Source organism: Betta splendens, chromosome 19 (assembly GCF_900634795.4).
Source record: "Betta splendens chromosome 19, fBetSpl5.4, whole genome shotgun sequence".
NCBI lineage: Eukaryota > Metazoa > Chordata > Actinopteri > Anabantiformes > Osphronemidae > Betta > Betta splendens.
The window spans coordinates 2,344,957-2,370,297 of NC_040898.2; the positions used below are offsets into that span (position 1 = coordinate 2,344,957).

At 39.5% G+C, this 25,341-nt stretch overlaps 1 protein-coding gene across 9 annotated transcripts in view; it reads left to right on the plus strand.

The window, feature by feature from the left end:
• Positions 1–25,341, plus strand: part of stxbp1b (syntaxin binding protein 1b) — a 160,048-nt gene that overhangs the window by 72,736 nt on the left and 61,971 nt on the right. For all 9 annotated transcript variants that reach the window (XM_055504157.1, XM_055504161.1, XM_055504163.1 and 6 more), the window contains 2 exons: positions 1,264–1,324; positions 14,887–14,952. In XM_055504157.1, the coding sequence (XP_055360132.1) occupies positions 1,264–1,324; positions 14,887–14,952 (127 nt within the window). The remainder of the gene's footprint in view (positions 1–1,263; positions 1,325–14,886; positions 14,953–25,341) is intronic.

Sequence of the window (25,341 nt, forward strand, 5' to 3'; positions counted from 1 at the left end):
AGTTATTGTGAGGCAGGTTGAGTGGCTGTTATTCTCCCGCAGGTAAAGCAGGCTCTGAGACAGGAAGTCCAATGATGGAGCATGTCTAAAGAGCCACAATGAACTGTAATAAATCACTGTTTAGAATACTTGCAAAGATCGGCACAACATTAGAGAGTCTTCCTGGGCATAAGAGCATCAACCGGCCAAGCAGGAGGACGCAATTTCAGTCTCATCATAAACTGAAAATCACCGGAACAGATGCTCTAAATCCTTCCTCATCAGGTGTCAACAAGGTTGTGATGTCGCTGCAGTCTAATGAAGCTGGATGCCCCGAAAACTTAGCTTTGTTGGCAGGTGATTGTGTAAGTGACCCGACTGTGGCGAGCTGACTGACCTGTGATTCGTATAGCAAACGCCATGAGTCGTAACGTAATCGACAGTGTCAGCACTTGGTTAAATAGCTTGGTTAAATAAATGATTTAAATAAATAATTTTTACGTTGATTAATGTTAACAATGTGGGTCTCATTGTGTGTCAAAACACAACCGCAATCCTTCAAGAGTTACAAATATTTGCCAATGTTGCGCTTTAAATGTTCTTGGGCGTTTTATTGTGAAAGTCCGGCGATTGGCCTCGCCCCCGGTTTCCCTTTTTCTTATTTCATTTGAAAGTGGAGAAAAGGAGAATGATTAAATCAGTATATCGCAAATGTGTTTTACCAACTTACAGAAACGAAACACAGCATAAAAAGACGTTATTCAATTTTTATTTTACACATGAATAATGAATTGCATTTCATGCATGGACCCGCATGTCAGATATTTGTTTTAAGTACAAAAATCATAGAGAGTAAAATATGTGAGACACAGTCTATGTATATTTACATCATGCAATGAATATAAACAATGACATCTCTAAACAGCCTTTGTAAAATGTAGTACTGACAGTTTCTTTTTGCTCAGCTGATGAATTGACATACTGCTCAAAATGTTTCACTAAAAATTAACCTCTCTCTAGATACTAAACAAAATAAATAAACAAAATGTCCTCTGTGAACAACTTTTTAATTTACTACATAACATATTTACTGTTCTTACTTATGGCTTGGCAAGCGTTTACTGGAGGAGTTTAGGAGAAACTCCTCCAGGAGTTTTACGTATACGGGATTTTAATTATACTTTTGTGCAATACCCCTTAGATCTTACAACATTTCTGTATCTCAGTTTACCACAAATGTAAAACCTCTTACTCCTCCTATATTTTTCCCATTTGTCTGCACAGGGCTGTGACTCGTTCTCTGAAAGACTTTTCTGCTAGCAAAAGGATGAACACTGGAGAAAAGGTATTGTGAAATATGGTAAATGGGAAATTGTCCTGCACTTGTATAGCATTTTCTACCTTAGGGGTACTCAAAGCGCTTTTACACTGCATTTACCCATTCACGCACACAAGAAGATTTTTATCATCATTTTATCATTTTGCACAGTCCAGACATGTTAAATGTTAGAAAGCACAAATGTTGGAGGCTGAAACTCATGACTTTGACCCCTTGTGTCAAATGAAAGCACACAGCCATCTTACTGCACTCAGGCTCTGAAATCTAACTTTTTTGATACTAATGTCACTAATCAATGAATGTCCCTTAGTCACCCTCACGTTCCACCTTTATTGGGGGGTGACTTAGATGTTTTCTGTTATGTGTTATAATTGCATAACACATTACAGGACATATCTATAGAGCAGCACTGGAACTAAACCAAACAAAATCTGGACAATTTTTATCGACTGCGTGCAGACAGAACGGAGGACAGTGGTGAGAGTAAAGGAGAGGGACTGGCTGTGTTTATGAACATGAGAAGGTGTAAGATATTGCATAATCAAAATGAAGCTGTGTAACAAGGTAATTGAGCTGTTAGCCGTGGGCATGAGGCCATTCTACCTGCCACGGGAGTTCACACATGTTATAATAATTGCTGTATGTCCCATATGTCCCACCCTCCACTAACGCTGACACAGCTTCTGAGACCCTGCTCTTAGTCACCAGCAAGCTGCAAACACAGCACCACAGGCCCTCTTCCTGGTTTCTGGGGACTTCAACCATGCACCTTCTTCAGCTGCTCTGTCAACATGTACCTAGCATGTCACCTGCCCCACTAGAGACAATAAAATACTGGACTTATTCTACGCCAACACCAAAGAGGCCTACAGTGCATCCTCATCGGAAGGAGCTGAGGAGGAAAAGGCCAGCTACATGAGGAAAATGGAGGAGCAGCTGCAGCAGAACAACATCAGTGAGGTGTGGAAAAGCCTGAAAACCATCTCTGGCTTCAAAACACCACACCCACATGATGTGGGTGTGGTCCTTCACAGTCCTTCACACCTCTACACAAAGGCCTTTACCATCAGCACTGCAGACTGGCGACTTATCCCAGCAACACTTCACACCACCCTGAGACACTCCTTCAACCCCTGTCCTTCTCCAGCACCCAGGTGAGAAAATAGCTCAGGAAGAGCAAGGCCAGGAATGTTAGTATCCACCACACAAGATAGCGGCTTGAGTGCCTGGAGGTCCATTTGGACCGAGTCAGAGCCAGGAGAGCAGGGGTACAAAACTAAAGTCACTTTAATGAACCAAACCCGACATCCACTGGAACCAAAAACACTCCTGCAACACAAAACATAAAAAAACAGGAGGGGCAAATACTCAAATGGAACAAGAAACAAAACCAAATAACCTTACATGGCAGAAGAGAAGCTAAGGCACATCATGAACAACGCGGCTAGAGCATAGCATAAACAATATGGCTAGAGCGTGGCATGAATAGCGTGGCTAGAGCACGGCATGAACAACGTGACAACATGGCTAAAGCATGGCATGAACAATGTGACAACATGGCTAGAGCATAGCATGAACAACGCGGCTAGAGCATAGCATGAACAACGTGGCTAGAGCATGGCATAAACAACATGAACAATGAACTACACAGAAAGCGAGAGGTGCCAATGCATGTCTTACATGCAGCTCAACGCGTGTCTAACATAAGCACTCCGACTCAACAACAGACAATGGTTATGGCATATGAGGAGGCAAAACATGAACTAAAGACGGGTGCCTTTGCACGTCATACAAACAAAGCAACACGTGACTAACAGGAGGCAGTTTCCCTTGAAAGTTCATGTCCGTGGCGGGTATCCATGCTTGAGTAGCATGGAGTGGTGTGGTGACAATGACCCAGCAGCGAGTGAAGGGCTGGAGGAGTCTTTAAAGGGAGGCAGAGGGGAAGCACAGGTGTGGTGAATTGAACTGATTGCCAGGAGTCTACTGAGGAAGAAAGAGGGAGTGGGCATGGTCCAAGGCAGAGACGTGGCATGGTGATGGAGAAGGTGTAGTCCAGAGTAGGAGAAACTGAAGGGCTGGCAGAGCCAGGAAAGCAGCTGGACCAGATGGCATCCGCTTCAGACTAGGTTGTGAACTGTGCGGAGTTCTAGAGCATGTCATCAACCTGAGCCTCAAGCTGAGGGTGGTACCACGGCTCTGGAAGACCTCCAGCGTGGTACCAGTGCAAAAGACACTGCATGCCAAAGACCTCAGCAGCTTCAGACCAGTAGCTCTCATCTGATGAAGACACTGGAAAGACCTGGGTCACATCAGATCTGCAGTGGAAACCTACCCGCTGCAGTTCGCCTACTGACACAGAATAGGAGTAGAGGACGCATTCATCTTCCTCCTACATCAAACTGTTTCTCACCTGGAGAAGCCCGGCAGCACTGTGAGGATCGTGTTTTTGAGTTCTCCATTGCTTTCAACATCTTCCAGCCAGTACTTCTTAAACATAAACTGGAGGAGGCTGGTGTGGACTTTCACCTAGGGGAGTGGATTATAGACTACCTCACTAACAGGCCTCAGTTTGTGAGAGCCAGGGACTGTGTGTCTGACACTCTGACCTGCAATGTGTGGGCCCCACACTGTACTGGCCCATTTCCTCTTCACTCTCTATACGTCAGACTTCAGACACAACACGGACAGCTGTGTTCTCTGATGACTCTGCGTTTGTTGCCCTGATCACTGATGACGACGATGCAGAGTACAGAGGACTCACTCAGAATTTCAGAACTTTGTGGACTGGTGCCAGTGGAACCACCTCCTGATCAACGCAGGGAAAACGTTGAAGATGGTGGTAGATTTCCGCCGACGGCAGTCTGCTGTCATCGCACCGATGGACATCCACGGAATGGACATTGAGAGAATGGACTCTTAAATTCCTGGGCGTGCATCTGAACAATAATCTGGACTGGAATCATAAAACTGATGCACTGTACAGGAAGGGTCAGAGCAGACTTTACCTGCTGAGGAGACTGCGGTCTTTTGGAGTGAAGGGGCCACTCCTGAAGACCTTCTATTACTCTGTGGTGCCATCAGACATACTGTATGGTGTGGTCTGCTGGAGCAGCAGCATCACAGTGAGGGACAGGAAGAGACTGGACAGGGTCATCAAAAAGTCCAGGAGGTGGGTAAAAGAAGGATCCTGGCTAAACTGACATCCATCATGGACCAGGACTCTCACCCACCGGAGGACTCACCGTCTGCTTTGGAGAGCAGATCAGTAACAGACTAATTCATGAGAGATATTGCAGATTTTTCCTACCTGCTGCTATCAGAGAGAGTGTCCAAATATAGGGGGATGATTCGGTCTCTGATTTTTGACGTTTTTTTATGACGTTGTCCTGTTGGCTTCATTGGGCCAGGATCTTCAGCATGCGCTGGTGCGGTTTGCAGTGGAGTGCAAACCGGCTGGGTGACAATCAGTTCTGGAGGGACTATTTCTCTTGGCTGGCCTGAGAACGCCCTGGGGGACCTATTAAGGGTCCAGTTACAAAAATGTGAATTTTCTGTCAATTACAATTAACGTCTCAATCTCTACTGTGACACGTTTTCATTTGCCCTGTGTTATCACCTCATTTTCAATGCATGAGATTGTGTGTGTACGTTCTTTTGGACTGTAGATGGTGATTGGCTCCTACTTTTGATCCTTAAATGCTGTAGTTACTGTGTTATATAGGCTCTTGTAGGATGTCTGTTGGTTTCACATGGTTTCACAGGTTTTTGTCTCCGGTTCGAGTCTCGGTCGGATCAATCTTTTAGTATTAATTATTGTTGTTACAGTTTTAACAGTTTTTTGTACAGTTTTAACCTTGTTGGAGGTACGTAACCCTGAACCTTCTTTACTGAAAAATAAGATGTGATTGTTTTTTTTTTATTTAGGACATAGATATTTTTTGCTGGTTCACAAAATTGAAATGCATTAACATCACTGTGTTCAAAGAACAAAACCAATACTATGCATGAACTCAAAAATTACATACATAATTTTTCACAAAGACATGACCTTTTGTAATAATACCACAATGAAATGGTTTTAACTTTTAACTTATGTATTCCAAAAATGAACTTATCAGCTAATTTCCATCAGGCTATACCACTACAATAATAATGAATATTTACTGTTTTTTAACATTGTAATGTCTGACACCACTTGAACACTGCAGCAGCAGCAAAAGGATTCGGCCTCATTCATCAGGTTGAATCTCTGCACTACTGGAGTCTTTTTCTTTTGCTAGTTTGCTTAAGTTCTGAACTCATGCTTGCTTATGTTCGCTCTGGCTGGATGTTGGATGAAAGGTGCAACTGTGCAAACAAACACAAGTAGATTATCGAACTAATCAGCAGTGCTGCTGATGTGATTGCAGAGGGGAGGAGGCAACCACCTACAAGTTAAAACGGTTCCTGGTAATGTGCATCAATCAAAATGACATCAAAACATGACAAACAGCAAAAGTGTCAAAACTATTGTGTATTAGCTCTACGATATCGTAGATCGTACAGACCCCAAAACTATCAAATAAATACGATAATTATTGTATGTCTGGCAACACTAGTGCCCAATTCCCTGCAGCACAGATTGGCCAAGCAATGTAGCGAGATCATCTTGACCTCTGCTGAAACCCTGCGACTGACTCATCGAACCCAGATTAAGAAACATTGCTCTAATCATTATCATTTGGCCCACAAGACAATATCACATGACAACATCACCATATTATTTAGTGCATGGATCACTAGGACTACAAAATGCTGGTTGGCAGACGATTAGTACAGTATGTTTTTACAAGTTATGGCAATCTTAAACCAAAATAAGCAGCTGCATACTAGACAGATTGAGCTTTACTCGGCGGTGTGCACTATGTAGCTGTGATTGTTTGCTTTCAACGATCTTTTCTGCTGCAATTCATAAAATGGAATCAGGTTTTTCTCTCTGTTCTCTTTGGCTAGTGCAGTCAAGGTGGGAAATAAGCCTTTACATATAAATACATAATCATGAGGGAGGGCGTCAGACACTCTCCCATGTGTCTGGAGAACAATAAATGAGTACATAGTGCTGGGTATCCTAAATCTTAGCTAGAGTAGTGGTTAATGGGCCTCGTTTAAATGCTTTAATCACGTTCAAGTCTTGGCGGGAGTAGCCTTTCAATTTTAATTTCTGAAATAACAACGTTGGTATTATTATTATTGTCATTTTGCCCATGAGACAATATCTTATAATTAATAAATCTTCCAATCTGTGTGAGGAAATATGTCAGTTTCTAAAGTAAAAAGGAGAGTTTCTGTTAGAGCTGGCACTAGCGTTTCTGTGGGTGTGTTGAAGCTGGGGCGTGTCATTAAAGAGAGCAAAATTTTACAGTGGGAGAAATAAATATTGCAAATAAATCTGAGCCATTTTCCTACCAAACCATGAACACAGAATTCTCAGTCTACTACTATTATTTTCTTTGCACCGAGTTCAGTCTATGGTTGCCGACCTTGATCTGCTAGACTACTTCACTTAAAACTTTACATTCAGTGCAATACTTACCTTATTGTTTTAATCAAAAAACATTTTATACACAAATATGTGTTCCTAAGTTAGCTAACATTAAAGAATGTTTTCTACAGCTAACAAACATTCTATGAAGCAAAGACATGTTCCTAAGTTAGCTAACATGTGACGGACAGCTCACGTTCGATTTAAACAACGTTCCCCACCGCTTAGATTTTTCCCAAACCCAAAGTGGCTAGTTACCAATAATGTTAGTTTGTAAACAGAAAAAGACTACACCCTTCACACAGTGAAAAAACACGGCAGCATCTTACTCACCAGACTTCATATTTGCTGCACCATTGTTGAAGCATTGCTGCGTTGTTCTCTGGCGGAGGTACGAGTCTGCCGGAGTAGATTTGTCTGTGGTGCTTTGTCCGTTGTTTTGCCAGGCGTTTAGTAGGTGTGATAAAGGATTGTCTCACTGAGAAAAATCCAGCCAATGTTTTCAGATTAAAGTAAATCAGGCAGACATCTGTAAAACTCTGTCACTCACTTTGCTGCTGCATCCTAGGTAAGCAGTGAGCATTTACATGAATACGTAATCCTGGTGGGATGCTCTAGAGCTGTAAAATCGGGCCTGTAAAGTTCGGCCCTGGGCCTGGGGCCTGGGGCCTGAGCCTGACTGTGTACACTGTGTAAAGTACACTTTAATTGACAGCCCAAACCCATTTACAGCCGGAACATTATTCAAATGTGCGCAAGGCGCACGAGCACAGCTTTTGCCAAGAATAAGTTATTTATACACGTTTCAACATAATTGATTGATTATTGATACTGATTGACCACAAATTACAATTATTAATTGTTTATTAATAGGCCAACACGCCTAACAAAATAAATTGAGATAAATTCTAAATTAACATGGGTTGGCATAATGAAAATAATTGAATCCACTGTAGATGGCTTCAGCGCAGTCCTAAGCTCACTGAGAGTCCAGCAGCACTTAACACTTTCACCTTCACTGCTGCTGCTACTGGTTACATAGTACCAAGAACATCCATTTTGTTTTCCATGGCGGCCACTTTTATGTAGCATGTGACATTAAAGTTGTCATCTTTGTCGTCAGCTTGCATACATTTGCGTACATTTTTCCACTTCGCAAAACTCTGGGTCTCAAATCAGTGCATCTGCAGGCATGGCTTGCAAAAGAGTGTAGACATGAGCATGCATGGTAAAGTATGCTGACCCGTGTTGGGTTCAGGATAAGAATTACAACTCTAGAAGGCTCCACCATTCATTTAATACAATGAAGTGAGTTGATGGACTTGGTGTAAGTAAAAGGCAATGGGTTTTACCTCTGCTAAACAATCTTTTTCCAGCAAAAGTTTGAGAGTAATCCAAAATAAACCACATGTTGGCAACTGGTGTGACATCTATGTTTGCATGGTATGAAACTAGAAACACTGCTTACAGTTATTCTACGCAATTCTACACAGATTCATGTCATAAAGAAAACTAGATCTTCACTTTAAAGAAATAGACAAACACATAGTAATGGGATAAGACTGATAGTAAACCCCAGTAGGTATCAAATTCTCCAAAAAGATAATAAGAATATGATTAAGCGGCATTATTGTAAAAATGATTAAATAGATGTTGTCAATTCCCACCACCCATCAGGGTGTTGTGCTGTGATGTTGGTAGGCAACATCCAGCATGTTGTTATTATTATATTCTTATTTTTCTGCTTCTATTTAACTTTATTAAGCTCTGCTGTGTCATATTTACAGTTCACTTGACCACTTTTTAAACCAGGTTGTTGAAAGTTAAGTCATGTCAACTGATTATATCTGAAGCAGCAGCATGTGTAGCTTCTACAACTTTATTTTTGATATTTCAATTTATTTATATAGCACCAATTTACAGCAAAGTAATCTCAAGGCACTTTACAAAGTAAGGTTTAAGACCTTACACAACTAAACCCAACAAATCCCACTTATAGCAAGCCTTTAATTTGACAGCAACAGTGGAGAGGAAAAACTCTAATGAGAAAGAAACCTCCAACAGAACCAGGCTGGATGTGGGTGGCTATCTGCCTGAGGTGAGGGGATAGAGACAGAGAAAAGCACAGCAACAACAACAAGCAACAACAGAGCACAGGCAGGATGGTTGGACCAGGGACTGCATACAGGCAGGATTGTTGGACCCGCAGCTGCTCATCACAGACACCAAACTTTAAGTCCAATGATACCTGTAGGTGAGGACAGAGTGGAGGAGAGAAAGAGAGAGGGAGCGGGGGAGAATCACAACTACTGGAAAGAAAGAGACAAGGTTAGTTGAACAACAATGATGGGAGGTTATTGGACAGAAGAGGTAGAAGAAAACAGAGAAACTCAGTGTATAAACTAGAAAAAGCATTTCCATAAGAAAATGCACAGTGAATGCTTCCAAGCTGAAAATATTCCTGAAGAGTTGCTGAAAGTAACTGAAACATTTAAAACAGATGAAATAGCTCAATCATGTAAAGCATAGTTGAATGTATCTAAGGAGAAATAGGAATTGATTAAACAGTGCTGAATATTTGCAGAAGAAGCTGAAGTAGTTGAATTTCATATGGAGGAAACACGAAAAAGATTTGCTGAAATTAACAAACTGCTGAAAATCAATTAATAATTTGTTGAATTATAGCCAAATGTATCAAAATGGCTAAATATTGTAATTAAATAGTTTTGATTTCAAGAGCTTAATGAGTAGCTTAACGTTTTGGAAATATTTAATACGGCTTAAATTTGCTTCAGAACAAGTATTTGGATTTAAATTGATAAAAGTTAAAGCTTTGAAGGAAGTGTGTGCAGATAATTGCTGAACAGTAAAATAGTTTCATTAACTGGTTATAATTAACTAGTCAAATTCACAAATGTGATATTTAGGCTAAATAATTAGATTGGTGCTTTTATTTTGAAAGTAATTTGAGGAAGTGTGTGTCCTAAATTGGTAAACTGGGAAAAGCGCTCATTAAGTTGTCCTAAATAACAAAAAAGCAGTCAAAAGCATAAATTAAAAAGGTTTAGAGCTTAGTTAGTTGCACTAAAAGTTTAGTATTCTTATTTTGAAATGACTTACAGGAAGCTTGTGTGAGTAATTGTTAAATTGTTTCATTAACTAGTAATAATAAACCAGTAATAACTGGTATAGACTTATTGCTGATTTACAATTGACCATTCAAAAGCAGAATTTATTCTATCAAAGCAAAAAAATTGGTTTAATGCTTTTATTTTAAAATGATTTAGAGATGTATGTGTTTATAGCTAAACTTTAAAATAGTCTCATTACTTGTCACAATTACCCATTCAAAAACAGAGTTTATGCTATTAAAACTAAAAATTTGGATTGGTACTTTTATTTTGAAAGGATATCGAGGACACCTGTGCAGGCAATTTCTAAACATTAAGATTGTCTTATCATCTAGTAACAATACACCAGCTGAACGCAGAAATATTGCCCTTTTTAGCTAAAGATCTGGAATGGGGCTTTTATTTTGAAAGGATTTGGAGAAACTGTGTGTGCAGTATTTTAGTCTAAATAAATAGTCATAATAAACCTGTTGGAAGCAGAAATATTGCTATCTTTAGTTAAAAATCAGGATTTGGGCTTTTATTTTGAAAGGATGTGGAGAGGCTGTGTGTGCTTAATAGCTAAACTGTAAAACAGTCACAATAACCAGTCACGATTACCCATTAAAAAGTATAAATAGTCCTTTTAAAGCTAAAACTTTGGATTGGTGCTTTTTTTTAAAAGAATATGGAAAATGCCTGTGCAGGTATTTGCTAAACAGTATATTAGTCTAAATAACTAGTCATAATACACCTGTTGAAAGCAGAACTATTGTTATCTTTAGCTAAAGATCAGGATTGGGGCTTTTATTTTGAAAGGATGTAGAGGGGCTGTACGTGCTTAATAGCTAAACTGTAAAACAGTCACACTAACCAGTCATGATTACCCATTCAAAAGCACAAATAGTGCTATTAAAGCTAAAAATCTGGATTGGTGCTTTTATTTTGAAAGGATTTAGAGGTCGTGTGTGAGTAATTACTAAACTATAAAATAGTCATTAGACAGTCATAATATGTCATTCAATAGCAAGAATTGCCCTATTAAAGAAAAAAAAATTAGGTTAAGCCCTTTCAGAATAAAATCACCCTTATAAGTGTGAGTGGTTATTTCCTGAACTCTAAAGTGTCTCATTAACGATTGGTAAGTATTCAGAACCAGAAATGTTCTAATCAATCTTGCCATTAAAGGTAATAAATTGTAATTGGTGCTTTTATTTTGAAAGGATTTAGAGGAAACATGTGGGGGTAATAGCATAACTGTCAATTAGTCTTTAAATAATCATAATTAACCATTCAAAGGCAAAAACGGTGCAGTTAAAACTAATAAATTGCATTGGTGCTTTTATTTTGAAAGGACATAGAGGTAGCATGTGTGGGTAATTACTAAACTGTTAATCTATCTTTAAATAATCATAATTACCCATATAAAAGCAGAAATGTTGGTATTAAAGCTAATTATTTGGCTTGATGCTTTTATTTTGAAAGGATTAAGAGGAAGTGTGTGCTTAATTACTACACAATCCAATAGTGTAGTTGAGTAATCAGTAATACGCATGGAACTGCTGTCTAGACTGAGCATCAGGAGTTTGACCTGTCAGTGAAATCTGCAGCTGCGCCGTCGCCATGGAGACGAAAGACGGGAAAATCAGGCTCACTCTGCTCTGTAAAAGCAGAGTTTCACCCTGTATAAACAGGATTGTTCCACCTAAACCATAATAGTTATCACAAAAATTATTTCATTTTACGAGTCCCAAGTCTTCAATGAGCAAATGGTGTAAATTTTATGTTTGAGGACAAATGTTTGTAGCCGCAGTCGCAATTTCAAAATACTTCTCCTCTTGTTTTTCTCCCCAAGATGTCTGACGAAATTTATCATTAGAGTTAATGGGAGAAATCCAGGATCTCTCTGCGCTTTGAGGTTGATAGCGACTAAAGTATAGGTCTGAGAGTAAAGCCAGACACATCATTAGAAAGAAGACAAGTATGACTACGATTTACTGAAATAATTACGTTGATAGAGGGAAAATTGTGTCCGTAGTGACGAGTTAAAGACAAAAGTTCTATCTTAAAAAAACGTCCCCTCGCACTCTGGCTGTGACATCACGCACTCTAAATAACGCAATACACACTAATGGAAAAGATGAAAATTGACCAAAAACCACCCAATATTTAAACTGCTATAAATCAGAAACTTTTGAAGATATTTAAAAGATTTCTGGAAGATTAATAGTTGAATAGTAGAAGATTATTTTGTAGTTTAAATGGTGTCTGTAGCTTAAAGTATGCGGAAGTAGTTAAAGCTGAAATTAGACAAAGCTGAAGAGAATTTGAAAAGTTGTTCCCATTCATTTCAATGGGAAAAAAAAAGTTAAAAAAAGCTTAATAACTTGAAAAATATGAAACATATGAATGAGAAAAGTAATAGCACACTTCTCCTTAAAAAGCTGAACATTTTGATATTGGAATCGTTTCTGTAGCTGAAAGTATGCAGGACTAGTTAGATGCAGAAAAACGGGGGGAAGAAAAATAATAATAATAATAATAATAATAAAGCTTAGAAAAACAATACAGTGAATGCTTTGCAGCATTCACTGTGATAATAATAAAGCTTAGAAAAACAATACAGTGAATGCTTTGCAGCATTCACTGTGATTAAGTCCCCCAGCAGTCGATGTCTATTGCAGCTTAACTAAGAGAAAAAAAATCATTGCCAGTGACCTGAACCATCTCTAACTATAAGCTTTATCAAAAAGAAAGGTTCAAGCCTGATCTTAAAGGTGGAGAGTGTGTCAGCTTCTTGAACCTGAAGAGGGAGCTGGTTCCAGAGGAGAGGAGCTTGGTAGCTAAAAGCTCTGCCCCCTGTTCTACATTTAAAGACTCTAGAAGTCACAAGTAGCCCAGCGCTCTGAGAACAAAGTGTTCTGCTGGGAGCATAAGGAACTATGAGGTCCTTAAGATAAGAAGGAGCTTTATCATTAAGTACTTTGTAGGTGAGTAGGCAAATTTTAAATTCTGTCCTACATTTTACAGGCAGCCAGTGCAGAGAAGCTAATTTAGGAGAAATGTGATCTCTCTTTCCAAGTCCTGTCTGAACTCTGGCTGCAGCATTTTGAATAAGCTGTAGGCTTTTTAAAGAGCTGTTAGGACATCCTATGAGTAAGGGGTTACAGTAGTCCAGCCTAGAGGTAATAAGTGCATGAATCAGTTTCTCTGGATCGCTCGGAGAGAGGATGGTTCTGATTTTAGCTATATTTCTAAGATGAAAGTAGGCAGTTCTGGAGATTTATTTAATGTATGATGTAAAAGAGAGATCATGGTAAAAGATGACACAAGTTTCCTCACAGTGGAATCTGAAGCTAATGTAATGCCATCCAGGGTGGATGTCTGACTCCCTCTGATCTTTAGGCCAAACGATAAGAATTTCAGTTTTATCTGAAGTCAGTTGAAGGACGTTTTGGGACATCCAGGATTTTATGTCTTTTAAACAACTTTGAATTTTGACAAGTTGATCGGTTTCATTTGGTTCCAAAGACAGATATAGCTGAGGAATCTGTTCAACAAATATGATTTAAACCATCCCAATGCTGTTCCTTTAATTCTGATTCTATGTTCTAGTCTTTTGTAATAGAATGTTATGATCAATTGTATCAAATGCAGCACTAAGATTTAACAGGACAAGGACAGAAACTAGACCATGTACTTTGACTTCACAATTGGTTAGTCATGGCACAGAATAATACTCGTCTGGAATACATAAAGCATGTAATATTACACTGCGATGATATAAATATTCTAAATTGTTGTTTTTGGTTAAATATAAAAAAAAATACATCTGTCAGTTGGGGAAGGGACATGAAGAACTTTTTTGCGTAAAATGCTTCACCACCTAGAGCAGGGTGACAAAGTCAAGCACTCATCAATTTCTGCACATCACTGGCTGAACTCAGGGCAAAGTAAATTAAAATAAGATTGTAAACACACGATAGAGATTTGTGTGTCCACAGTTTGGCAGCAGGAAAATGGCTCAGATTTATTTGGATCATCTGATTCTCCCATAGGAATACTAATTTAGTATATTTAGTTTTAAAAGCCCTCACTGCAGTGGACCTGTAATGACATGCCCTCGTCCTTTGCAGCTTCTTCTGCAACGCATCAGGATGTGTTATGTCCCACAACAAAGCCAATTCAAAAACATAAACTTTGCTGCGTCTTTTCCTTTACAGAAATTGACATATTTCTTCATGCGGCTCAAAAGATCTGTTCAGTACTTTCCTCTGCGTAATCATCAAGAGCATGTTGTTGTACTGTATAGGACTGTTCACAAGATGTCTTCCCCAGACAGTAGTATTTAATCAACTTAGCGATCCATGCACTAAATAATATGGGTGGGCCAACTGTAATAGTCGTGATATTGTCTTGTAGGCTAAACAATAATTATTTGATACCACTGCTGCTTTTCAGAAATTAAAATTTAAAGACTGACCCTATTGAGGCCTTTAATGTTAGAGTGTAGCCATTACACTTTCTAAGACTTCACAAGATGTGTCCCATATGAGACAATCAACTAAAATGTTTCAGAACTAACAGCGTGACATCAGTGAAAACAGACCTTAAATACAAGCTATGGCAAACAGATGTGAGTAATGACAATGATTGACCAGATAGGAAACAGTAAATTATGTCACAAATGGCATAAATACATGACAGGAAAAGCACCACAGCACCTCAGCCAGTGTGTGTGTGTGTCAGGGTGTGGTAAAGTGATTATTATACAAATTGTCTATTTCTAATTCCATGTTACTTAATTATTACTGTACTGTGAAGTATCTAGCATGTACAGTAAATGGCATTCCTAAAAGCGCCACTGAAAATATTAATTATTGAAAAACAAGTAATTGATTCGCTTTGTAATTTACAAAATCTGTTTCTTTCAGACCACAATGAAGGAACTGTCTCAGATGTTGAAGAAGATGCCTCAGTATCAAAAAGAGCTCAGCAAGGTAAGTGTTATGCTGATGTAATTTAAATAGAGATGATTTGTACAAAATAAGTAGAAACAGTTGAATTTCATTAGAATGTACTACTATACACATATATACCTAACCTCCATATGAGTATCAGAAGGTTGATGCTGTGACAGACAGTTATGTTAGAGTGAACCCTGAGACATTCCCGCATACCTTTAGCTACAGAAATCAAAAATCATGAAAAATAAAAATGACATTTGAAGAATTTTTTTCAAATTATTAAAGGAAGATTTCACCAGTTTTCAATGGGAGTTGACCAAAACATGTCGAGTACTATTTGAAAATGAAGGGACACTCAGATTTCTCCATATTTTGGCACACAGCTGCATGCCGTGGGCGGTGTCTCTCCACGACACACCATTGGAAACAAAATGGAAATCCCTGCATGCAATGAATTTCACCACTTCCAGTTTCTCTTGGATAAAGTTATAGATTCTACTGCTGTAGAGGCAAAAATGTCGGGAACTGATTAATTAATAAGAGTCAATCAAAGTTGTCTCTGTTGTTTTATTCTTTCAAGAAGAGAAGTACACAGGAAAAGGTGCAGTTGCCCTGCGAGAGTGTAGTTCTGAAATCTCAGGAAGGAATCAAAAATGAATCAAAATGTAAGAACTCAGTAAAAAGTGAAACATACAAAGAACAAAGTGTTCATAGATTGATCATTTTATGCTCAATGCAATTTCGAACAAATAACACTACTCATTGGATTATATAAATATATATATAAGTTCTATCACAATAGAAAATACTTTCACATACATGAAATTTCCATTACAACTTCTGACGGGGAACATATATGTATTGCGGATCATCGGTTTTAGGCTACATATGGACAGAGGAATGCTGGAAAGTTACTTTAGGATACCAGACAAAAACAGAACAGTCGAATGAGCACTGAGTAAGTAATATATTCGACCTCTTATTGTTCTAGCTTGTGCTGTAAAATTAATGTAAAGTTACACGCTGTGTGTTGGCATGTCAGTCCTAGTATAAACGATGGTCACGAAACAGGGTCGAGATCAGGTGCAAGGTCGATATCTTACGATGCAAGGTGCATCGTAAGATAACGCTGCAGAGTGGTGAGTACACGCAACAATCTGGCAACTGGTTCAGATTATTACTGGTGCCTAAATACAGGTGGGTGATTACTGTTAGCAGACTGGTGTGTGTAATGAGGACCGGAAGTAAAGCAGAAACTGATGTGGTATGAACAGAAACGGAAGTGCTTGCAAAATAAAACAAGAACTCAGTCTCAACAGTGACAATTTTAAATAAAGGCAGAAAGTTTTGGTGGCTCAGTTAGTAGAGCATTGGCTTGGGAAGTGAGAGGTCTCATGTTTTTGGTTGAAAATCTAAAGTGTTGTTTTGTTGCTTTGAGGTTGCAGCAAACACAGTTAAACACACACTTATTCTAATTACAGAAGTTGAATTTAATTGAGAAGTTGATGATTTCGATTTGTGCCTTAATTTAGAAAGGATTTGCAGGAGGTCTGTGTGGTTAATGGCTAAACTGCAAAATAGTCTTAATAACTAGTCAATAACTATAACTAACTGTGGCCATAAAGGTCAGTCCTTCTGCTTTTATCCTAATAGTTGTCGTTGTTGTTGTTTCTACCTGTGAGATACATATATTATACCAAACCTATTTTATTATGAAGTATTTGTTGTGTGCTCAAAAGTGGCAACTATTAAGTGCAACGGTTTCTTATTAAATAAATATCATTGCATACAAGTTGACGCATTATACATGACTACTCATTCCGCAGTTGCGTTACTATATCCTCAGATATGGCTATGGTCAAAGGGTGGTGCTTAAATATTCGGTCAAATAAGTAACAAGCAACAGCTGTGTGAGTCCTAAAAATAAAACAGGAGACTAGACAGAGACATGGCTAAGAGACAGGATCTGTGACACAATTATTTTGTTGGAACGCCACTGCCTTTCAAGTTGTCGGGTCCTGTGCTTCAGGATGCAGATCTCTGAATTATACCTTGGAGCTAACCTCCTCTGATTCAGTGCCTTTTTCAGAAGAGCCACTGTGTCAACATTGTGCAAAGAGAAGCTGCAACATCATCTACAAGACATACAACCTGTTCATAAGATCTAAGTTGACTGTTCTCCTCTCTGTAGCTACAAGACAACGAGGCGAAAGATAATGGAATCATCTACTTTAATCTGCATTGTCAGATAAACATCTGCTATATTAATATTTATTTTCACCTGCTGCAAGTTCAATTATTGTAAATTCAAAAGTAATTCAAATCCTAAAAGGGTTTTAGGGAACTATTAAACTGTTAAATGATCAATTTCAATCCCGTATGTCAGGATAAGAGCAAAGGTTTAAAACAATGAGTGGGTTCATTTATATGCTCAGCAAAACCAATAGTGTCTAGTAATAAACTAAAAGCAGTGCTGAGACAGTTACTATCAACATCAACATGAATGTCTCCCACTGCAACAACTTTATCTGTGCTAAGAACTCAAGAATTCAGAGAATTCAGTTAAGAATGCCATACATGGGTTTTGTATTGTTTACCATCCTCCAACTCCAAGTGGCTTCTGAGTTTTACTGTCTAGGTGAGAAAGGCTTAGAGTGAGGCTCTCAAAGTTATAACTATGTTTAGGTCTAGAAGTAATTAATAAGTCTGCGTTATAAGTTACTCCTACTCCTCCACCTTGACCTGTACGTCTAGGAACATGATAGGTGATGTGACTCATTGGAATTGACTCGTGTAAACAAACATATTCATCCTGCTGCAGCCAGGTTTCAGTGAGACAGAACAGATCTATGTGATGGTCACTTATCAAGTCATTTATTAACAGAGATTTAGAAAAAGACCTGATATTTAATAAACCACACTTATTGTGTATTGTGTGGTAACTTATTGTTACTTTGTTTTGTAAGAGGAATCGTTTTGATGTTTATTAAATTCTAGTAATTCTGGCCCTCTTTGATTTGTTTGTGTATAGTTTAGGGCGTTGGGAGCAGACACAGTGTCTATGCAATAACTAAGACTAAGAGGGCCTGAAGGCTGTAGAGAACATGCAGAGAGGCATGTCCTGGGCTCCACTCTGAATAGCCAGAATGTAGGGAGGCTAAGTAACGTAAGGAGGTCATTTTACTACAGAGTAGAGAGGCTCTGTCAAATGTGGGATAGATGCTGTCTTTTCTAATCAACCCAGGTTTTTCCCAAAAGCTGCTCCACTCTTCCACAAAGTCCACATTGTTTGCAGGGCACCACCTAGACAACCAGCGGTGAAGTGATGATATATACATATCAGGCATTATTAGCTACTGCGTGTATTATGATCTTAGCGTGCTTACGCTTACCCTTAGGCTTAAAACAAGACTCTCTGTTGCCTGCTCTGGCAAAGCCCCAGGCAAACACTTAACTCTCTAACTTCACATTCCGGACTATAGAGTCACCAATGATCAGAGTGGGCCGACAGGGACTAGAACGGCCTCCTTTTTTAGGGCAGACAGGGGCAGGGACAGCCTCCTCCGGGCCGGCAGGGGCAGGGGCGGCCTCCTCCAGGCTGGCAGGGGCGGGAACCGAGGCCTGGCTTGCTGGGTTGGAGCCGGGCTTGGCCGGACAGCAACAGAGGTAAGGACTGGCGAGAAGCCTGTGGTGGATGCAGGCTGTGACACAGGGGCTGATGCAGGCTGTGACACAGGGTCTGAGGCAGGCTGAGACACGGGCTGATGCAGGCCTGAGGACAAGGGCCGCTGCCTCCTGGAGTTGTTGTCCTCTGGAGTCTGGGTCAATGGTTGCATCGGTAGTATTCAGGAGGTGTGCCAGGAGGAACATGACTGGGGGTGAGCATTGGTGATGGATCCGTGAGAAGAGGCTATCAGGTAGGGGTTTCATCTGGACGACAGGAGGAATCCTTTGCTGGAGGAGAGGGGACCTCGGTCATGGAAGCAGAGTCAGGTGGTAGTGCCACTACAAGGGCTGGATCCCAACAAAAGGCTGGGGCAGACGGCGACTCTGTGATGGGGACAGGCAGCGGGACCTTTCTAGTTGTCTGGAATCAGCTGCCTCAATCTGGCAACAGCAACGTCTGATAAACATTTTCTATAGCAAAATTTCTTTCCAGCTGCTGCAATTATGTATATAATTATTTTCAATTTTGGTAAATTCAGAAGTTAATAAGAAATGGTCAGATAATAGAGGGTTTTAGGGAATGACTATTACATTATCAATTTCAACCCCATATGTCAGGACAATATCAAGGGTATTATGAGTGGGTTCATTTACCTGCTGAGTAAAACCACTAGTGTCTATTAATGAGTTCCAAGCAGGGCTGAGACAGTTGCTATCAACATCTACATGAATGTTAAAGTCTCCCACTGTCACAAACATACGATGGAGGAAGGACCCAAATGCACAGCGTCGACTTGATTAAGAACAATAATTTAATGGTCAAGGTCAGGCAGGCAGAGGTCATACAAGGTGCAGGCAAAGACTGGATCCGACAAGGGGGTAGGCAAAGGCGAGGTCCAAAACAGGCGATGGTCAGACTTACAGCACTGGACTGTCAGAGGCTGGACTAGAGACAAGGTTGGTAGCAGGACAAGGTCAAACACGATTACAAGATACTAAAACGCTGGAATGTTGGTCAAGACAACGCAGACAATCTGGCAAGGTGCTATGGTGAGAGGTGGTGCTTAAGTACAGAGGAGTTGATTAATAATGACAGGTGAGGTTAACGAGGACCGGAAGTAAAGCTGGACTAACTGGGTATAACTGCTGGACAGGAAGTGGTAACAAACTAAAGCCGGAAATGAGTAAGACCGTGACTAATTATGAACCATGACACCCACTACAATGACTTTATCTGTGCTAAGAAATAAGTCAGATAAGAATTCAGATAATTCAGTTAAAAACTCTCAATATGGATCAGGAGGATGGTAAACAATACAAAACACAACTGGCTTCTAATCTTCTGGGTTTTAGAGTCTGGGTGAGAAAGGCTCGGAATGAGGCTCTCAAATGAGTTATAATTATGTTTAGGTTTAGCAGTAAGTAATAAGTCTGAGTTATAAATTGCCCCTACTCTTCCACCTCTACCTGTACTTCTAGGAACATATTCGTTACATATTCAATCTGCTGCAGCCAGGTTTCAGTGAGACAGAACAGATCTATGTGATGGTTACTTATCAAGTAATTTATTAACATGGATTTAGATGAGAGATCTCATATTTGTTACGGCCCCGTCTAGTTAGGGCACATAACATAACTTTCCCCACCCAGATGCCCAATCAAACATTGGGCCAAGTAATTTCCCGTGCAACAATTTATTTACAAACCAACCAGCTACCCGTAGCTATTTTAGAGTATTTACAGTGCAAAACAAAAAACAACCACAAAAGACTTCGGAGTGAGCCAAGGCCAACACAACAAACAAAATGATGTCTATGGTCCCCCCCAAATCTTAACTAAGTCCTATTACAAAAGAAAACGACAGAACCAAACAGAAATTTACTAGGCCTAACTCCCTACGTAATAAACGAACTAACGATTATAACGAAGAACGAAAACACTGGTCACATTGTCAATTCTATGACAAAACTCAAACTGTCATCTCTCGTCGTTGGGGGGGGGGGCTACTGGTCCCGCTCTCCGTCCCTTTATCCCGCGACGTCGCTGCCTCGACCAATGAACTCCAATCCCTCTGCCACTCACGGTCACCGCGCACTCATTCACGCAGGCCCTTAGACGCAGACAAAGACACAGACACAAACGGACCCCGAGGTCCGCAACATATTTAATAAATCACAATTTATTAACTTACTGTTACTTTGTTCTGTCAGAGGAACTGTTTTGTTTATTAAACTCTGGTAAGTCACTCCTCTTTGATTTGTTTGTGACTTGTATAGTTTAGGTGGTCGGGGAGCAGACACAGTCTCTATGCGATAACTAAGACTAAGAGGGTGTGGCAGCTGTAGAGAACATGCAGAGAGGCGTGTAACTTTGCGTCCTGGGCTCCACTTTTTTATGTGTGTGCTAAACTGGTTTTAACTTTACCAGTTAAGCACACACATCCCCCAAATCTTTTCAGAATTAAAGCATAAGTCAAAATCATTAGCTTTCGTAGAAAAAATGTTAAGTGCTTTAGCTTTTTCCTTATCCACCAGTTATAAGCCGTGACTCAATGGTATAGGTCCTTGACTCAGGAGTCGGAGATCTAGTTTTGATTACCATTGGAGGCATGTTTATGCATTCAGTTCTTAATATAAATACATTGATTTCCTTCACATAAATTGAGTTATATATTTAATATATCTGCAACTTTCAGCTATATAATAAAAGGGTCATCTGTGATATATATAATAGCATAATATAATAGTCATTCACACTGTTTTACACTTTAGCAATTAATCACACACTTTTCAGAATAAAAGTACAAATTCATATCTTCAGCTTTATATAGCCATATTTCTGCTTTCAACTGGTTTATTATGACTTTATTATATGGCTGTTTTACAGTTTAGTAATTCCTCCATATCCTTTCAAATTAAAAGCACCAATAAAAATCTTTACTCTAAATAGCACATTTTCTGCTTTTGACTGGTTAATTATAATTAGTTAATGAGGTTATATTACTGTTTAGCAAATACCTGTGCATGCTTCCTCCAATGCTCCAACTTTTCCAAATTTAAAGCTGCAGCTGTTTCAAATGTTTCCACAACTTTCACTCTTAAGCTCTATTCACCTATTTTGATACATTCAGCTATATTTCATCAAATTCAGCAATCCTTTACATTTACCGACATTTTAGCGTTTCTTGAATTCAACTGCTTCAGCTTCTTCTAAAAATGTTCAGCTCTGTTTAAACAACTCCCGGTTCTGTTCAGATACATTTATCTATAATTTATGTGCTTAAGCTACAGATTTCAGATATGTTTTAAATGTTTTACATATTTTCAGCAGTTTTTCAGCAATACATGCAGCGTGGAAACATTAACTCTGCATTTTGTTTTAGAATAGCTTTTTCTAGGTAATGAAGTTTTTTTAATTTATTCAAACATTTAAGTACATGCTTGAATGGAGTAGGAAGAAGAGGAGGTTAAAGGTTTTATGTGTTTTTCAACTGAATCTTCAGCCAGGGAGAGAATACATTATCATATAAATGTGCCTGTCAATGGCGAAAGGGATGTAATGAACTTGCAAAATTGTTTCACTAAATACAGCAGGAAAAGATACTCAAGCAAGCATAAAATCTGGCAAGTCATCAGCTGAACTTAGCACAAAGTAAATAAAAGTAAGACTTTGCACATGGGAACACAGCTCTCTTGTCTCTTAATAGCCCACAGAAAAGCCAACTCTAACAGAAACTCTGTCTTCCTTTTACTTTAGAAATTGACATATATCAATACAAGAAGATCTATTAGTCATGTGATTACTTATTTCCCACCTTGGCTGCACCAGCCAAAGTGACTGTTGAGAACATCCTTATTCACTTCTATAAATTGCAGCAGAATACCTCGTCAAAAGCGAACGCATATGACTCTCCTCAGCACCATGTCTGTCAGCAGCTTGTCTGCCACAAATCGAAGCATGCACCGCTGAATAAAGCTTGGTCTGTCTAAGCATACAGCTGCTTTTTTGGATTTTACACTGCAATAAATTGTAAATACTAGTATGCTAATTACTATAACAATACTATAACAAGCTTAGTTTGTGCATGTGCGCGTGTATTTGTGGGAGGGTGGTAGAGCGAATGCAACCAGCTGCTGAAACCAAGCAAATCAGTGTGGCAAAACAACAAGATATAATTAGGCACTAAATAAATAAATAAAGATACACCTTAAGGAAACACATTCATAACTAAATAACTGCTGTACTGTTGAGTTAATATTACTACCTACCCAGGTTGAGAGCAGGGGTGAAAAGTTCCTCCACTCCCTGAACACCTCTTGGGAATCACGTTGGTAGTCAGGTGATAAGTAGCCAATCACGTTAAATGTGGCGCCAAATACAATTGATGTTTCTGGGTCTGATTCAGTAATGCTGAAGCTAACACATGGATCATGTGTTAGAACACTGACTGCCAAGCGATTTGGAATTGGTGAGTCTGGGTTTTTTATGCTGAATGTTGGCATGTTATGTTGTGGTAGCATGTTGCTACGTTGTGTATCGTATGCTAGTCAATTGAGTTGTTTAAAATTGTTCATGGTTAATGGGGAAACTATCAACCCTGTATTTGTTTGTCGTTATAATTGATACATTTGTGTGTAAAGGTGATTGTGGCTGTGTAATGCCTGGTCATGGTTATATTGACGCAGGCCAGGTGTAACGGTTAGGCCGATGGTTGGCGAGCTGCTCCGAGTTAGACCAGGAGCCTGAAGATTAACTGCTACACTCGCCTGCGGATCGGTAGTAGGCCGGACGTTGAGGTCGGCACACATACACCCACTGCTTCCCAGTTGGGTGTGGTTGCCCACTTTACCTTTTGGACTACTTGGACTGGGTTGCGCAATAGTGCTATCGAAATGTATCTGTTTGAGTGCATGTATGTTTGTTGTTGTTTGTTTTCCTGCATGACTGTAAATAGTTGATATAGTGAAGTGTTGTAGTATTGTTGGGTGTATGTTTATACATAAACCCTGTACCATTGCAAGACTCCTGTTCTACTGATTATTTACCCTTTTCCAAAAACCTCCTTGGGATGACTTAGTCTTCTTAGTCTTATTTCTAGTTTTAATAACTACCTATGTTTAATCATTTTAACTATAAACCATCTAAGGTTATATTTGTTACACATGCATATATATTATTACACATAATCACATAATACTACATAGCTGTAAATAATAAGGTTAGTAAAGCTGTAATATTATTCACCAAAGGAGGGAGACAGACATTAGTGCATAAACAATGCCACTTGTGGCACCCGGGCTCCTCTCATCACTCTGGCTTTCACATCAGAAAAAAAACCTAGAGCAGACGGAAGAAACCTAGTAGCCAGGCAACCTACATACCTTCAGTATTGGGAGGGCAGAAATTGTGATCTAAGCCGTCCACACAGAATCCCCCAGGCAGCACTCCCCCCAGTTGGAAGGTCAGCCCAGAGATTAGAGCCCAAGCACCACAGTCGCTGTGAGCCCACATGGGGAAGCCCCTCCCTCCTCCCAACCCCCCAAATGGCACCATTCTGGCCGGTGGGTGACGGTCACAGCAATTTGGACACTGCTGTAAAAGTAGGGGCTGAGCTGTCAACTGATCACCACTAGGCTCTTGCCCCTGGTGTAGGAGTAGAAGTATTTTGGGGTGTTGTTCATAAGTGAGGGAAGGAAGGACCTGTGAGATTAACAGATAGATTTGTGCGGTGGCTGCAGTAATGCGCTTGGTGTACTAGTCTGCATTACCAGTCAATCCACGTTCCTGCCCTCACCTATGGCCATGAGCGTTAGGTCATGAACGAAAAGAACAAGATCATGAATACAAGGAGCCGGACTTGGGTTTCCTTCGTAGGGTGGCTGATTGCAACCTTAGATAGGGTGAGGAGCTCTAAATTCTGCTTTGAATTACCCCACAGAAGGACCAATAATGAATTACTTCTAAATTCTATGTATGAATTTCCCTCTCATTCAATGCATTTTACATGCACTCAAGAATCAGTTTAGCTTTCTGGAGAACACCGGTGTGTCTTGTACACAAGAATTCTAGTTTCCATAATTAGGGTAGGAAATTATAAAATTGATGTTGAATTTTTCCTGGAAAATACAGATTAATCTAAACACGAATCGGCTTTAACAAATGCATGTGCATGAGAAAAAGTTAATACACTTCCAGGTGTGGCTGGACCAAAGGTGGAGTTCATTGTATGGAACAGTGAACAGTCTTTGATTTGAATAAATAAATAAATAAATAATCTGTCCAACTAAAACAGCCCTGTGGGTCCTCAAGTCATTTAAACAAGCACTACCACAGAGCAGCCATTGGGTTTTTCTACCTAGAAATACCTAGGGCTACAATACTAGCGCACCTCAGAGGGGGAGGGCATGCTGAGCCACTTCTACAAAACTTGTGTTTCACTTTGCTATTTTAGGGAGAGATCATCACACATGGGTTTTTTCCTTAGTTGAAATTTATTAATAAAAATAGTACCCCAAAAGAAAATTTTTACACATTTGCAAATAATAAAAGATGTGACACAACCAAAAACACTCCCTAACACAAAAGCCCAAAAAACTGAATCTGGGAGAAAACTGAAAATCCTGGCTTACGGAACTACACTCAAAAAAATGAACTTTGGGTGTTGTTAGCATTACACTGTTGTATTACGTTGAAACTACGAAGAAAGGTTAATTTTAGTTAGCAAAACCAAGGCAATTATGTTGAATCAACGTAATA